Source organism: Zonotrichia albicollis, chromosome 1, assembly GCF_047830755.1.
Source record: "Zonotrichia albicollis isolate bZonAlb1 chromosome 1, bZonAlb1.hap1, whole genome shotgun sequence".
In the NCBI taxonomy this organism is placed as follows: Eukaryota; Metazoa; Chordata; class Aves; order Passeriformes; family Passerellidae; genus Zonotrichia; species Zonotrichia albicollis.
The window spans coordinates 14919433-14934115 of NC_133819.1; the positions used below are offsets into that span (position 1 = coordinate 14919433).

At 37.2% G+C, this 14683-nt stretch overlaps 1 protein-coding gene across 3 annotated transcripts in view; it reads right to left on the reverse strand.

Annotated features, from left to right (window-relative positions):
* Positions 1-14683, reverse strand: part of ZEB1 (zinc finger E-box binding homeobox 1) — a 120099-nt gene that overhangs the window by 14218 nt on the left and 91198 nt on the right. For 2 of the 3 annotated variants that reach the window (XM_005480361.4, XM_014270222.3), the window contains exons 2-4: positions 9742-9942; positions 4562-4624; positions 2786-2947 (exon numbers count right to left, since the gene is read on the reverse strand). In XM_005480361.4, coding sequence (XP_005480418.2) covers positions 2786-2947; positions 4562-4624; positions 9742-9942 — 426 coding nt within the window. The remainder of the gene's footprint in view (positions 1-2785; positions 2948-4561; positions 4625-9741; positions 9943-14683) is intronic. The other variant, XM_005480362.4, reaches the window with a different exon arrangement.

The following is a 14683-nucleotide window of genomic DNA, read 5'->3' on the forward strand; positions in this document are numbered from 1 at the left end:
AAATGTTACTACCTGCAACAAACAGGCTTTACATTTGCACCTATCACTGTAAGAGAACACGAAGCTGCTGGAAGCTCCATTTGTTTTAGAGAAGGACTTGCGATAATTTAGATTTTTTCCACAGGTATTATGCAACCTCCCACACTATTGCCCCAATGTACCTTGGGGAGAGTCAGCACAATATGCTGACAGGACAAGGAGAAATGGTTTTAAACCAAAATAGAGTAGATGGAGACTAAATATAAAGAAGAAATTTTTCATTATAAGGGTGGTAAAATACTTCAACAGGTTGGCTAGAGGGCTGGCAAATGTCCCGTTCCTGGAAATATTCAAGACCATCTTGGAGAGGGTTCTGAGTAACATGATAAAGCTGAAGATATCCCAGCTCATTTCAGGGGGGTTGGACCTAGATGACCTTTAAAAGTCCTGTCCAACCCAAACCATTCTATGATTTACAGAAACGTATGTGTTAGTAGGATATACTGTCTGCAGGACAGAAAGTAGAGAGATCAAATGTGTGGCCATATATATGAGTCTAATGTGGTCTATGGAATCTATTTTTCTGGCTTTCATAAAGTACTTCTGTATTAGTACAGGATAAAGTGAAACCAGACTGAAGCTAAAAATTATTTTCACATGCCTACTTCAAGAAGATACCATTTATGAAGTTTTAGATCCATCCCTTCTTACCAGCATGTTTAGCCCTCCACACAGCAACTCATTCTATCCTTGAAAAATTTATTTTTAAAGCACTGAATAAAATACTTCTTTATGAATTTATCACTAAAGGTATGATCAAATAAATTTAGGGTTTGCTGTATTTGATCAAAACACCAATTTATAGGTGTGATATCCTCCAATGAGCATGCTACTCTTCCTTGCTTCAAGTCAAATAGGAAGGAAATTTTGCAAGGATGCACCTATGCACTGTGCTGAGCCTGAGCAAGGTGCAAGGTCTTTTCTGATTAACATTTTATGCTCTGACGCACAAGGGGCACATTTGTACACGCTGTCATTTTAAGTTTCAGAACTGTAAGAATTATTAATGCTCATTAAATGAACCAGTACTTTAGAAAGTACTTCTGAATTATTTACCTTCATGACCTCTTCCAGCAGTTATCACCACAGATTGGTAATATGTTCTATGAAGTAGCAATTAATTCTGTTTGTGTGGAATTTACTAACTTGATTTTCACTGAACTTGCCACTGATCTTGCAACAGTGAAAAGCAATCAGATCACTTTTCCTTATGACTAAAAATCACTTTTTCTGTCATGTAGGTTCCTTTATACTTGTTATAGTAACAATCAAAATAACCTCTACCCACTGGGATTTTTTTGTTGTTCTACCCATTTCTGCTTTTCCTGGTTTAGCTGAGTTGTCCAAAAAGAAAGCCATTCCCACATGTGTAGACCAAGTATACTTCCTCTCAATTCTCTTTTTACCATCTACAATTCAACTAATCTGACATAAAGAAAACTCCATTTCATCACAAATACAACTCAGTGGAAATGTCAGAAGCACGTTAGCTTAAATTCTATTTCCATTGGAGGAAATGGAGAAATGAAACCAGTTTCCCAAAATCACAAAAAACTCTGATTCTGTCACTTCTCTTGTCTACCTTCCCAGTTTGGAAGCATGCATCTTCACCAAATGTCACTACATTTTTGGCATTTTCTGTTCCAAAATGATTAAAACACTAAATACTATCATTCAGCCTTGTGATCTTCACAATACTTCTCAGTGAAGTTACTGGGATAGGTCCAATTTAAATGATTAATACAAATATGTATTTTTAATGATTACATGGAAATCATATGACAAGTCTGTAAAACTAACTTGACAATATGTGCCACTGCAACCACATATTAAAATCTTAAATTAATGAATGCACTTTTTAAAGTAAAATCTGTAATAGCATAAAATCTCTGGAGGAGCAGAACAAAAAGGTTATCTTTACATCTATCTGCTCAGTTATACTCATTTCTTAAAACAATTAGAACACAAATCCTAACCATTTATGTAGGCTGTTACCTTTTCTTGAAAAATCATAAATATCCCAATTGACACAAGCCATCTAAGCTAACACTTGAGAAAACACAGAATGCCAAACCAATCTCAACAGCATTCATCTTCAAATACTTCATGATGAAGAAATGAACAAAGTGTAACCACTCATCTCACACAGAACACCTTAAGCATGAACCTTCTTCAGAGGAAAAAAACCTACATCTATGTAAAAACAACAACAGGTCATTATTTTTACCACAAAAACATTTTTATATGAACAATGCTTCTTTTTTCTCTGTTGCTGTCCCTTCAGGCAAAAAAAACCCAAAAGCCTGTTGTAAACTGGCTACCCAATAAAAGAAATTCTATCTAATAGGTCCTATTGGGAGCTTTGTTTAGAAATATAAAAAAGGAAAGAAATATGTTATAACTCTCCTTGAGTTATCCTTATACAAATTTGTACTATTTTGCTTTACTTCTATTTTGTTTAATAAATGTTTATTCTGTTCTGTTGAATGCATGAACTTTTCTCTTCAATGACTAAGTTATCATTTAGGTACTCATACAAGTGAATCCCAGTGCATGTCTTGTTTGCAAAATCAAGTGGCAATGTTTTTTGCATGATGATCCTATCCTCTTACAATTATTTAACTAAGATTCTTTTCCTCTGTAGTTTCATGTACATGCTCTGGTGTCTTCTTAAGCCCAGCAGAAGTTTTGGGTCAAGGAGTGAGTACAACTGGTTTCATAAGAACAGAGCTGATGACATATTTACCATTTTCATCCTGACCACTGGCTTCTGGCGTGCCTTGTCTCTGGTCCTCCTCAGGTGCTTCAGGGTAGATAACAGCTGTATCTTCTTGTTTAAGGAATTCTTCAACATTAGGGTCATGGTTTTGCTCATTCTCTGCATCAGAATCACATTCATCTTCTTTTACTAAGTGTGAAAAACAAGACACAAGATACAAAATTAAGTTCAAAAAGAACATAAATGAGATTCAGTAATTCACATTGCCAAATCTCCCTCTAGCCAAGTATTTAAAAACTCTTTACAGACACTAGCATAGGTCAAGTCCCTTAAGATGCCAGATTATGCCATGTTTTGGAAGAACTGGTAGCATAATGGTATTTAAAAACTTGACTAAACACAGTTTGCTTAATTCAGTGCATTTTTGTCATTTCAGATTTAGCTGTTCTTCTCAATTTCCCTAAAAATCTTAAATGCAACATTAATTATGATTTAGGCCTTGTAGTTGGAAAGCCTGTTTACCATCTTGGCTCCTGTGTTTGCAAAAGTACATTTGTTGCCTTCAAGACACAATTTGAAATGTTATTTATAGCTGTTCATCAGCACAAACTCAGAAGATATTTGAACTCAGTAAAAACCTGGCCAGATAAATGCAGCAAACTTGAACTCTGACTGGCTTGTTCTGTGGTGTTGGAAATGGCTACCAAAAAGGCTTCAGATCTAGTTAACAACTTTTAACACTTCCCACTTAAAAACTTAAGAGAAAAGCCCAATGAACAACGGTATTGCCAAGTTGGCAAATAATAAATTAAATTTTTTACCTAATGCTTGTATGATAAATATTTGATCCCAAGTATTAGCCTAAATACATTGTTCATAGAGTTTATTTTTACCATGGTGGAATGTTCTGTAAAAGCTCTGCCTGCAGCACCCTAAATCATTACAGATGTTCTCCACTATTAATGTGAGGTATATTTTTAATAGGAAAGAGAAGTTTTATGATTCATCTCTCAGTGTGAAGTCACATACTCAATTTAAAATTTGACACAATCTTTTTATGACATGAGGCAGTCTCTCACATGTAATGCAATGAATAATGCAGCTCTCCATAGCTGCAAGAACTGACTATATAAGAACTGAAAAGAATGGGTGAAACTAGAGCTTAAAACATATCAACGTGTTTAGATCTGGGTTTGCTTTTAAATAAGACTTGCTCTGATATTATCTACCTATCTAGTAAGGGCATTAAATAAACCCCCCAGAAACCTTTCAGAAGTTGGATGGGATATATATTAATCTTCTGTCGTACAGAGAAATGGAAAAAATAACTAACCCTTTGCTTTTGTTTGAGTCTGAAATTGAAATACACATTTTATTTTGCTTTCTATGTAATCAGTCCAAGCCGAGGAGTGGATAATAAAATACAGTATTAGCGTAACTCTATTTTTGTATATTTCTTCATAGTTACAAACACTACCTGTTGACCCTACATGTAAGCTCATTGCTGTTCCTTGCTCTGCCCTTTGGAGACGTGACGCTGCTGGAGCTGCATGGTCAGTCCCTGGGAGGGAGGGAGGGCTGCTCTGTGTCCCTGGTCACCTGCACCTCTGGACCCTGCACACCAAAAGATGCCCACACATTTTTCCTCAGCTAAAACACCTTTTACAGTTTAAGACCTCTAGCATGGAAAAGCAAAGCACTTTTATAAACCGAGGTGGGAGAATTCCAAAGCTTTTGGAATGATACCTAACTAAAATTCAACAGCACTTTATGAATAAGGGACTCAGATTAACAAAGAAATACCTGTACATCCAATTTCATCTGTCTGAGCTTCAGGCCCCAGGATTTCCTTTCTTTCTTTTCCAGCTGAAATAGCACATTTCACAAAAAGAATGAATATTTAAAGAAAACCCCACAAAACAACAACAAAAGGCACATGCACTCCAACAACTTAATATACTTGAGTTATTTCTTCATCAGTGCTTTCCATTTCTGTATTGTTCAGAAGCGCATTTAAACACAATGTTCTTTCAAAAATATGGATGGCACGTTATTTCAGCCGTGTGTGATCAGTTGAACTACAAAGATATTTCATACTTAAGAAAACCAAACCTAAAAAGGAAGCAACACTAAACACTGACCATTATGTGAAGAGAGGTAAAGCCGTGGACAGTGTGTTTCACCAGCAAATAGAGAGTCACCTACTTAAGTGACCCCATCTACAAATGCAGCCATCTGATACACTGGAATATTATTTCCAGAAATCAGAGCATTATAAAACAAATGCAGTTATGTTGTTTTCTCCAATTAGCGGTTTTCAGAAATGATTGATAATTTGCTGGTAATGCCTGCAAACAACAACCTAATGTGCTCCCTTTCTAGCAAATTATCTGGAAACCACTTAAGGCTGTGATTGCCTTAAAAATTAAACAAAAATAGGATTTTAAACACATGCTTCCCCTTCAGAACAACTGTGCACTGCAGATCTGCTTCACGTATCGATTCCAATACTCGGTGTGAGTCTGCAGAACCAGCACTGCAGAGCCAACCTGCTGCCCCAGCTCTGCCAGCTCTGCTGAGCTGCAGCCCTCAAGGATGCAGCATGGAAGTTTTAACTCTAATTTTCACAACAGGTTGCTGGTGCAAATCAATAAACAGCTAAGTTATTCTTCATTTTGCTTCATTGGTTGGCACTGGACTGGGAAGCTCCCACAGGAAAAGCCACTGCTGACATTTCTGTGGGTACCTGGCTCAGGGCAGGAGTACACAGCAGAGCTACATTGCTTGGTTTGCTCTCTGTCACTCCTATATGCTCCATCTAGGCTATGCCAATAGATGTGAAACTAAAGTGTTATTTCACAGTTTCATTATGGAAAACTTGGATGCTTCAGACGTACACTCCAGAAAACACCTTCTAGGTGATGCAGAAGGTTACAGCACAGCTGCTCTGACCTGAAATGGCACCTGTTACACTTCTATTACTTACACTTCTATTTACCTTCCCTCACTTTACTTCAGCGCAGGAAAAATCCTTTAGGTTGGTAAGTCAAAAGCCCAGAACATTCCAGCTTTTTAATTACAGAAGAAGTCAATTTCTCCTTTATGGAAGGAAGATGACAAATCCTAGGAGAACTTTTAAGTTCTCAAATAATACCAGCTTCCTCAAAGGAAAAGCTTCTTAATTCTGCCTACTTTGACCAAAGCCCACAGACCCAAGGTATCTGCAAATAGTGGCCATTCAAACACATTTCTTACTTTAAACAAGAAATGTGTTTAAAAGGAAACTGCAACTCTTAAATCTTACTTAATTTCAACTGACATCTTAAAAACCCCTCAAGTTTTGGGTCATGATACCAGACTTGGTTCAGAGTTTGTAAGATGGATGACTGGGTGCAAAGCAAATTTAAACCCAAAATTTAATTTCGTAAAATCAAACACAATACAAATTTTCCTTTAAGGAAGGTTTTTGATGGTTGTGATTTTTCTCCATTATAAAATAGGATCTACATGAGGGGGGAAATATCAATCAGTAAGTTATTACTCTGGAAATTTAAATTACAGGGTCCCCAGTAAATTCCACTGGCTTCAGTAAAAATAAAAGTTATGCTTCCCAACAGAATGTCAAGGAATTTATGGAATTATAGATTAATCTAGTGAAGTTAAACTCCCTCTCAATTCTAATAATCCTAACCTCTGTTTGGTACTGTCTCTTCCCAATAGCTAAAAGTAGGGTATAAAAAAGGGAGAAACCCTTTTCAACAGGTAAATGCTGAAGGAATAATAATTTGAAAAATATTAAGTAGATATACATCTTTATAGCTACGTATGGTCCACAAATAAAGACAACATTGCAACTGTGCCCTCAGAAGCCCGGTTAACACACAGCTGGGAAACAACAGAATGGGATGTGATGTGGGATGTGATGATGGGGGAACAGACCTTAAGACACCGTTCCACCAAGCAGAAGTCACAGCTCTGAGTTCCAGAGGAAATTCAAGCTACCTGCTAAATGACAGTTTAAATAGAGGTCTCCACAAATAGCATCTAGGTCATGAATATCCATCCTGGTATTGCAGCTGGACATACCAGATAGTGTAAAACAAGTTCTTGGGCTTCTACATCTCATCACTGCTTATGAGCTACTGCTCAGAGACACACTGGGGCTTCCCAGGGTTAAATGCTGATGATTTTCAGATGTCAGGGGACAGTGTTAACTAGCAGCAAACATGCCTGACAACTACTGACATTGGCTGACAGTAAGGATCTCTGCATGGCTAAGATAACTGATCAAAATGAAACCACTAGCAAAGTGGAAATTTTGGCTGTAGGCAGAAAGACAAACTTCACTGAAATTTCCACTGCAGTCTTTATCTGCACAGAAGGAAATGAATTCCAAAGCCATCAAGAGAGTTTCTAATTTAAATTCTTCGGAGCTAATTTTCTGATATTCATGTAGCAAGCACTATTTACAGCTTGCAATATTGACTGGTTGTTTGCTTTTTGATCAAAAACATGCCACACACAACCCACCAAATGCCAGCACACACTTTTGAGCATATAGGCTCAACCTAAAATCTGATGACTTCAAGGAATTTTTGAATTCCAGAAAGCACATAAACATAAAACATGTACTTTTTTCAAAGACATCTTAGTTTCAGTCCTGAGACCTCCAGATTTGCTAAATACTTACAGTACATAATAATTCTCTTTTAAGAGCATTAATACAATAAGTTTAACTCTGCCTTTTTTTTTTTTCTTTTAATTGTAGCATAGTTTTTGCTTCTAACTAAAGCAAAGGAAAATCATATTAGAGAATCATTGCACACATGAATGCTGGCACACTGTCAACAACATGTACAGGATACATGTGGTTCACTTTTTTAAACCCCTAGGACTGTTTCAGTTAAACCTCTTGAGAAACACACCTTATATTTAAAACACCTGTTCCTAGGGTCTTTTAGAAATTCAGTTAGAATGACTGGAAACGGAAGGAAACTAATCTGATACAGAAATGTTATGTGTGTTGTTTCTATTCTGGGCAATTCGTGAACAGAATAAATATGCAAAAAACTCATTCAGTCAAGTTAAGCTAAACCCAGAACCACTGAGTACTACTTTACTGGTGAAACACAACTTACTAAAACTGCTGCAAAGTATATTTTTCTAAAGGTAATCACCAGTATTGAAGATAGTTGCACACCATCTACCCCAGCACATTTCCCTGTATGTGAGAGATCATGTATTCAGTACCTCTCTCTTCATATTTCTAACATGCAGCCAAAACTGATGATGTGATTTTCAGCTCATACCTTCCCTTCTAGGAAAGCTATCAAAAGAGTAAACAGTATTCTACCCTAGCAAATCAAAGCTCCATAAAACCTAACGTAGCCTCACTTTTCTCATATAACAATTGCCAGAAATTTCAACTATTTATTAAAAAACCCCTATTCTCAAATTAAAAAACCCTTCCAGACTGCTACAAAAGAGGCTTCAGAATACGTAATTTTTACAGAGCAAATCTGTGGTTGTTGAGCAAGCTTGTATGGCAATTGATTAATCTTTTGTCTGACTACCAATGAAATTCTGTCTTCATTAGCAAACTCTAAAGCAGAGAAACATTGCTTACATTGCAAATCTTCAACCACAGAAGAATTTAAAATTAGAGAAGTTAGAAATTTAGCAAGCAAATTTTTAAAGGTTAAAAATGGTATGTTTCACATAAGGAGTCAAAAAAGATGGCATCACATGTCTGGAGTGCTGAAAACCCCCAGAAAGCTGCCCCAGATGCTGTGTGATGGGTACATCTCCAGAAAGCATCCAGTCCAAGAGGTCTTGATCCCAAATGTCTGGGAGCCAGTGCTCTTCTTCCTTCCCCTTTTCAGATTTCCTACACCTGTGCTCAAAGGGTTCAAGCCTACCCAGAGCCCACTTTAATATAACCACAATTTCGGAATCCTGCAGGAGAGCAAAGATGTTACAGGAGAATTAAGAAAATTACCTATCTAATAATTCAGCTCCAAAACACTCATTTCCCAGCACAGCATACCTTGGCAGTGGCAGCTATGTAAAAACAGGCTGAGCTGATGCTATTCTCTGAACTCTCAGCTGCTCTCTCTCAGCTGGACTGCAGTTAGGGGCCATATGAGTGCTTTCAGTTTATTTAGATGTGAGGTCATGCACCATGTATTAAACCACCACTGTTCAAAGGTGGATGCTAGGAATTGTGGCTGGAGTTCAGCTATGCTGAAAAACATTCTGTATCTTTCAAGGCATGAAGGCCAAATTCCACAGTAAATTCCACTAATTTATGCATTTATTCCAATTTGGCTCAAAAGTAAGCATGCTGTGTGATATTATGAAACTCATTTCTTTTTACTGTGGAACTTACTGGTTCCACAGTAAAAAAAAGGCCCATTTCCTGTCTGTTTAAAATTTTCAGCTTCTAAACCTGCTGCATAATATGTGCAACACTAACCTCCTTCCAGTATTTCCAAAATAATGATTCATTATGACTTATATAGACAATTCTGAAACTAATAATCTAAAAATTATTTTTTCTGCCTGTGTTTTACAAGGAAAAAGAGAGAAATTAACATCTGATTAGGGTTTTTTTCAGGTTTTTTGTTTACTGCTTACTCCCCAAGCTAAGTCAATCCTGAACCTTATAGGGAGCTCTGGCAGAAACCTGCCAGGCAAAGACTTGAAAAAACCAAGATCAAGTAACAAGTCTTTAATCAGCCTTTAGAATGCTGCATCTGCAGTCTGGAAGCTCCTACTAAACAACAGAATTAATGCACCTCTGAATCTGCTTCAAATAATAAATTAAGAACATAAAGTATGTTAAATAAATATGTTATAAAACCTCTTTTTTGATTGTGAATCCTACATGTTATTTCAGTAATAAAGGAACCAAAACCAGTTCTCTTGAATCTTTATTTTAGAAAACTTTCTTTCTATAGTATCATCAGTAGAAATGAACATACCTTCATCTTCCCAACAAGTGTTTGTACTCGCTTCTCTTTCACTGTTTTCTGGTAACACTATATGGTCCGTTGGCAAGTCATCTTCTGGCACACTAGCATCACAGTCTGCTGCATCTGTTACACTTTCCTCTTCCACTATATGCAATTTATCTTCATCATCTGAGTCTGAGTTTGCTTCTACCACATTGTTATAATTGGTTACTGTGGAGAGACAAAAACAAAATACTCATCAATGCACTCTTAACTGACAGCATGGGGTCACATAATTATTGCTTCTTGTCCCACAGGGATGGCCCTGCCTTGTGAGCAGCTTGGCTGTAATGTTGGCACACCTGACAGCTCCTGGGCTCCCACCACCTCTCACTGTGCACACCCAGTATCAGGCTGCACAAGAGAAGGCAGCGGCCAGCTCCAGAGTTGGAGCCACAGTGGAGCAACAGAATTCCAGCTGGATCACTCCAATGTGGATGCCAGCATTGCCAAATGTCTCTTTTATTATTATTATGGCACTGAAGACCCCGTGGGCCCAGGCTGAGCACCCTTTAGAGAAGGCAGCCCAGCTGCTCTCGGGGTCCCACAGAGCAGCCCTTTCCTGCAGGCACACCCTGTGTGCTCCCCCAGCCCAGCTTCCCCTACCTCCTCCTGGAACCAATGCAACCCACGCTCCAGCTGTGGGATCACAGGGAAACAAGTGGGAACAATAATGAGACTGAATTCAGAATGGCTTAAGTGCTCCTGATCCAAGCTAAAAGCTCTTGTAGCTACACCCATTAAAGCCTCAGCAGGATGAATGTGAAAGGAAAAATCACAGAGATCACTTAGATAGGGAATCTCATGTAATATTTGCCCAGTTACAATGAAAAGGTAAGAACTCTACTTTCTTAGCCTGGAGAACACATTGTAAGTCTTTGGACAAAGGATTACATGACAATATATATGTTTCTGTCATATGTGAGCAGATTATTATTATAACAGTCTTCATTTTTAGGCACAAAAGATCAGTTATGGTCATTTCAGCTTAAAATGTAAGGAACTGTAAGTAAACTGTATCAAGAAAAAATTACTTTCACAATCTTTTGTCTAAATGTCTAAACAAGACATTTGTTTAAATGTCGTGTTACTCACACTGAAGTTGAACTATGAAACAGATCTACATTGGTATTATTTCTCCACTGCCAAGTTTGAACTTCTTACTAAACTGCTTCAAAATACAGTCTAAGAAAGAGAATAAATTTATAGATGGATAAACCAACAAGACTTGGCTGCAGCACTCCTTCAATGGCTATCAGAATTATACCTGGGAGGCACATAATCATGGTACTTTATGATACCTGCATCCTGTCACTGTTAGGTCACAAGAAGCCAGACTGATTCTTTCATGTGAAATACAGCCTATTAAAGTAGATAAATAGCAAACCAGGCTCTGGCTTTTCTGAAGTTAGCTCTTCTTTTTTTTTTTTTTTTCAAGTAGAGATTTTAGTCATTTAAAAATGCATGTAACCAGAAAAAGTGAGTAACATTATGAACAGATAGGCTACCATCTCATTTCCTTCCAATTCAGGAGAAAAATGTCTCATCTAAAATATGCATGAGAGTGACAAAAGAGCCTTTTCAATTTGAAACAATCATTCAATGTTTCCATATTTTACACAGTGCTATTTGAAAAATGTAGTTACTCCCCACTACTCATAGTATTGACATCTTCTAAAACAGCAAATTCAGGCAAGTTGCCTAAAAACTAGTATCTGGTCCATTTCAATTGATAAATTCATATTCACTTAATATCCTCTAACTGATTTTGCAAAGTAAAATAGCTACTGTAAGTGATGTTATAATACTGTGTGATACAGGAGACATACAAATACAGGAGACAAATTCCCTCACCGAAGCAGATGAGATTTATGAATTTATTCTCCTGAATAATGGTAAATGCAACATTAAAAAAATGTGAAAACAGACATAAAACAACAGGAAGTGGAAAATAATTTTAGCCTTTTCTCTTGATTGGGTTTTACTCTGAGGCTTAGATGCAGAGTATTATTAATATAAAAATAGCAACGCATTTATATTTGCCACACATAAAAGAGATAATTAAGAGGGGGGATCAAAATTTCTAGGGATAAGTTCAGATGTAGACAATGAATACTTTATTTTTTAAAATAAATTTCCTGTTAGTTGGGGAATTAGGTGGTATTCCTTATATTAGACTTAAGAGTGATTCTATGGAAAACAAAACCATAATCAAACAGTTTGTCAAGAATTAGACTTATGGAGAAAAAATGTTTCCTCTTTCCTCATTAAATACATTCCAGATATGATATATTCATTAGGGCTCTCTTCACCATGAAACATTTCCATACATCCTCACTATACTCAAGTGCCAACTCTGCAAAAGTTAAAAACTCCTCCTTCCTTATGAAAAACAAGGAACTGATATTCAGGATTTCAGTTTCTTTTGTTAAAAACCAGTTGTTAAAAAGGCGAGACAATAAAGCAAAGAAATCTTGTTCTAACATTTTTTCTTTTCTCTCCCCAAAATGCATTAGGAAAAATAAATCTGCCAAAGCTGCCTCTAAAAGGTCTCAGCACATTTGGGGTGGCCAGGCAACCCACCACCAAACACAGCAGCAAGTCAAGCACTTAAAATGACAGGAGCACTCATATACCTACACACGATTTTAACGAAATTATTACATGCTGCTTTCCTTTGGCAAGATCCTTGCCTCATCTAGTGCAGTGATAGCAAATACAAAGGGAATGCTCAGTTTTATGGAGTGATCTGAGTATTTGTAGCCTTCTGTCTCATTTGTTTAGATTGCAAAGAGGTTGCTCAAACTTCTTATTCCCTTCAGCCAGCAGTGCACCCAAAGTTTCCCTTATAGGATGTTAGCCAGAATGGGATTCCATATCATATATTATAATGTATGGTGTTGTATGGCATATGCTTACATGCAATATATTGTAACTATTTATTGTACAATTACATGATTATATATTTTATATTCTATATCATTCCCTTACATGGTATTCAGAAAGAATGCTTAAAAAACCCCATATAATTAACTGAACTGTAGTAGGGTGATGCTATCTCCATTTTGCAAATTAGAACCTGGCTGCTTAAAACCCAGAAAGTCTTCTGGCAATCCTGGCATTGCCACGTCAGTGCAGGGCACTTCAGGCTGTACTTTTCAGAGAACTTTGCATTCATCCAATGTTTTACACATTCAAAGCACACTTGTGTTCATTCCAAATGCAGCTGTGCCCAGAGCCCAGGTACCTTGGCCCATGTGCCACAGCAACCAGAAACATAGAGACCAATTCCAAAGAAGTGATCTTCCAGCACTACATAAAACCTCTTTCAAAATGAGAAAGTAAAATCTAGTCTTTCTGTGGAGCTTTCAAACGCCCTGGAGAGAATGCTTTTGATTCCTGCAGCCCTCTACTTAAATTACTCTGCTTTCCAGCAATTAAGGCAAGGGTTCTGGAGGCAACAGCTTCCTTTAATAAACACCCCTGATTTACTCTCTGGGCAGCATTCCTCCTGTGAAAAAATTATGTGATCACATAATTAAAGATCTTATCGTTATGCATACATGCAAGAGACAAATTAAAACAGTTTGAACAATCTTCATTTCAACATTTTCCAACTTTTTTTGAATGCTCAGCTTTCAAAGTCAAGTGTTTGATTTCAAAGAATGTGTTAACACTCTTTAACGGAAACTATGGTTAAAAAACAATCAAACCCTGTAATTTACTGTATTTTTAGCTAATTAAAATTAAAATCAAAATCCCATTACATGATACCATACTGATACTTTCATGGCTCAAATCTTAGCTTTAGCAATGCAGATTTGCTCCTGGCACCCTACAAGACGAACGGGTGGCAGTAGGAAGCTGCAGCCTCCATTTGCTCAGACAGATTTTGGCTCCATGTTTCACAGGAACTACGGCATCTGGCATTCAATTCCAGGGGTAATCATCCTCCCCCTTTCCTTTCTTCAGTTCAGTCCTACAGCCAAATTTAAACCTTCCCTATCTGTACATAATTTTGTGTGTTTTCTCCTCCCATCCTTGGTGTTTCCTCAGAATAGTGGCCACTGAAAGAAGAGGACAACAAGCTCACAAGCCTTGTTCAATGCCTGGCGCCACAGGAGCTGCTGAAGTTGGGAGGAATAAATTTCATAAAACCTTTTTGGATAAAGATTGAAGTATATTCAATGCAAAAGCAATACATAGAGACAACTGCTTACAATCTCTGAAAGAAATGAAATTGACTATACATAAATGATGACTTCAAGGGGCTTCTAATTTGGCAAAATACTCCATGCAGAAAATAAAACTCACATAAAACCTTGCCTGGAACAGTTACGGCTTTCCAGTGAAGGAGCTAGAAGTATTTCAGACTTCAGTACTATTTACTTTTAGCTAATGTCATTTAAAAGTAGCGACTGGCTAAATAAAATAATTCAGCCTGGATCACAGAAATCTGGCACCAAGAGCAGTCAGTGTCTCCAGGATGAGACATTGCTCTGTGAAAAGCAAGGACCATTAGAGAGGTTACGTCACCCTCGGCCACCACAGCTCCAGGGACAGCCACCAGCCGCAGGGGACAAGCTGCAGACCACTGAGCGGTATCTTATCAAGATAACTGTAAAAGCCACAGATCATGAGCCATGGCTGTAATCAGCTGAAGACAGGTCACAGACAAGCAGGTATGATGTATGGCACACACATGGGCCTGCTCTGTTCAATGTACAGTATGACACCTTAGCAAAATTTTACATTATTAGAGTTTATTAATTTTAGCTTTACTTTCATAGATTAATAGAAAGCCTCAAAAACATATAAATTACACTGAATACTAAATATTTATTCAAGAAAACTGATTTTTATATCATGACTATATATGAGCTCAAATAATTATGAAACAGTAATTAAAAAT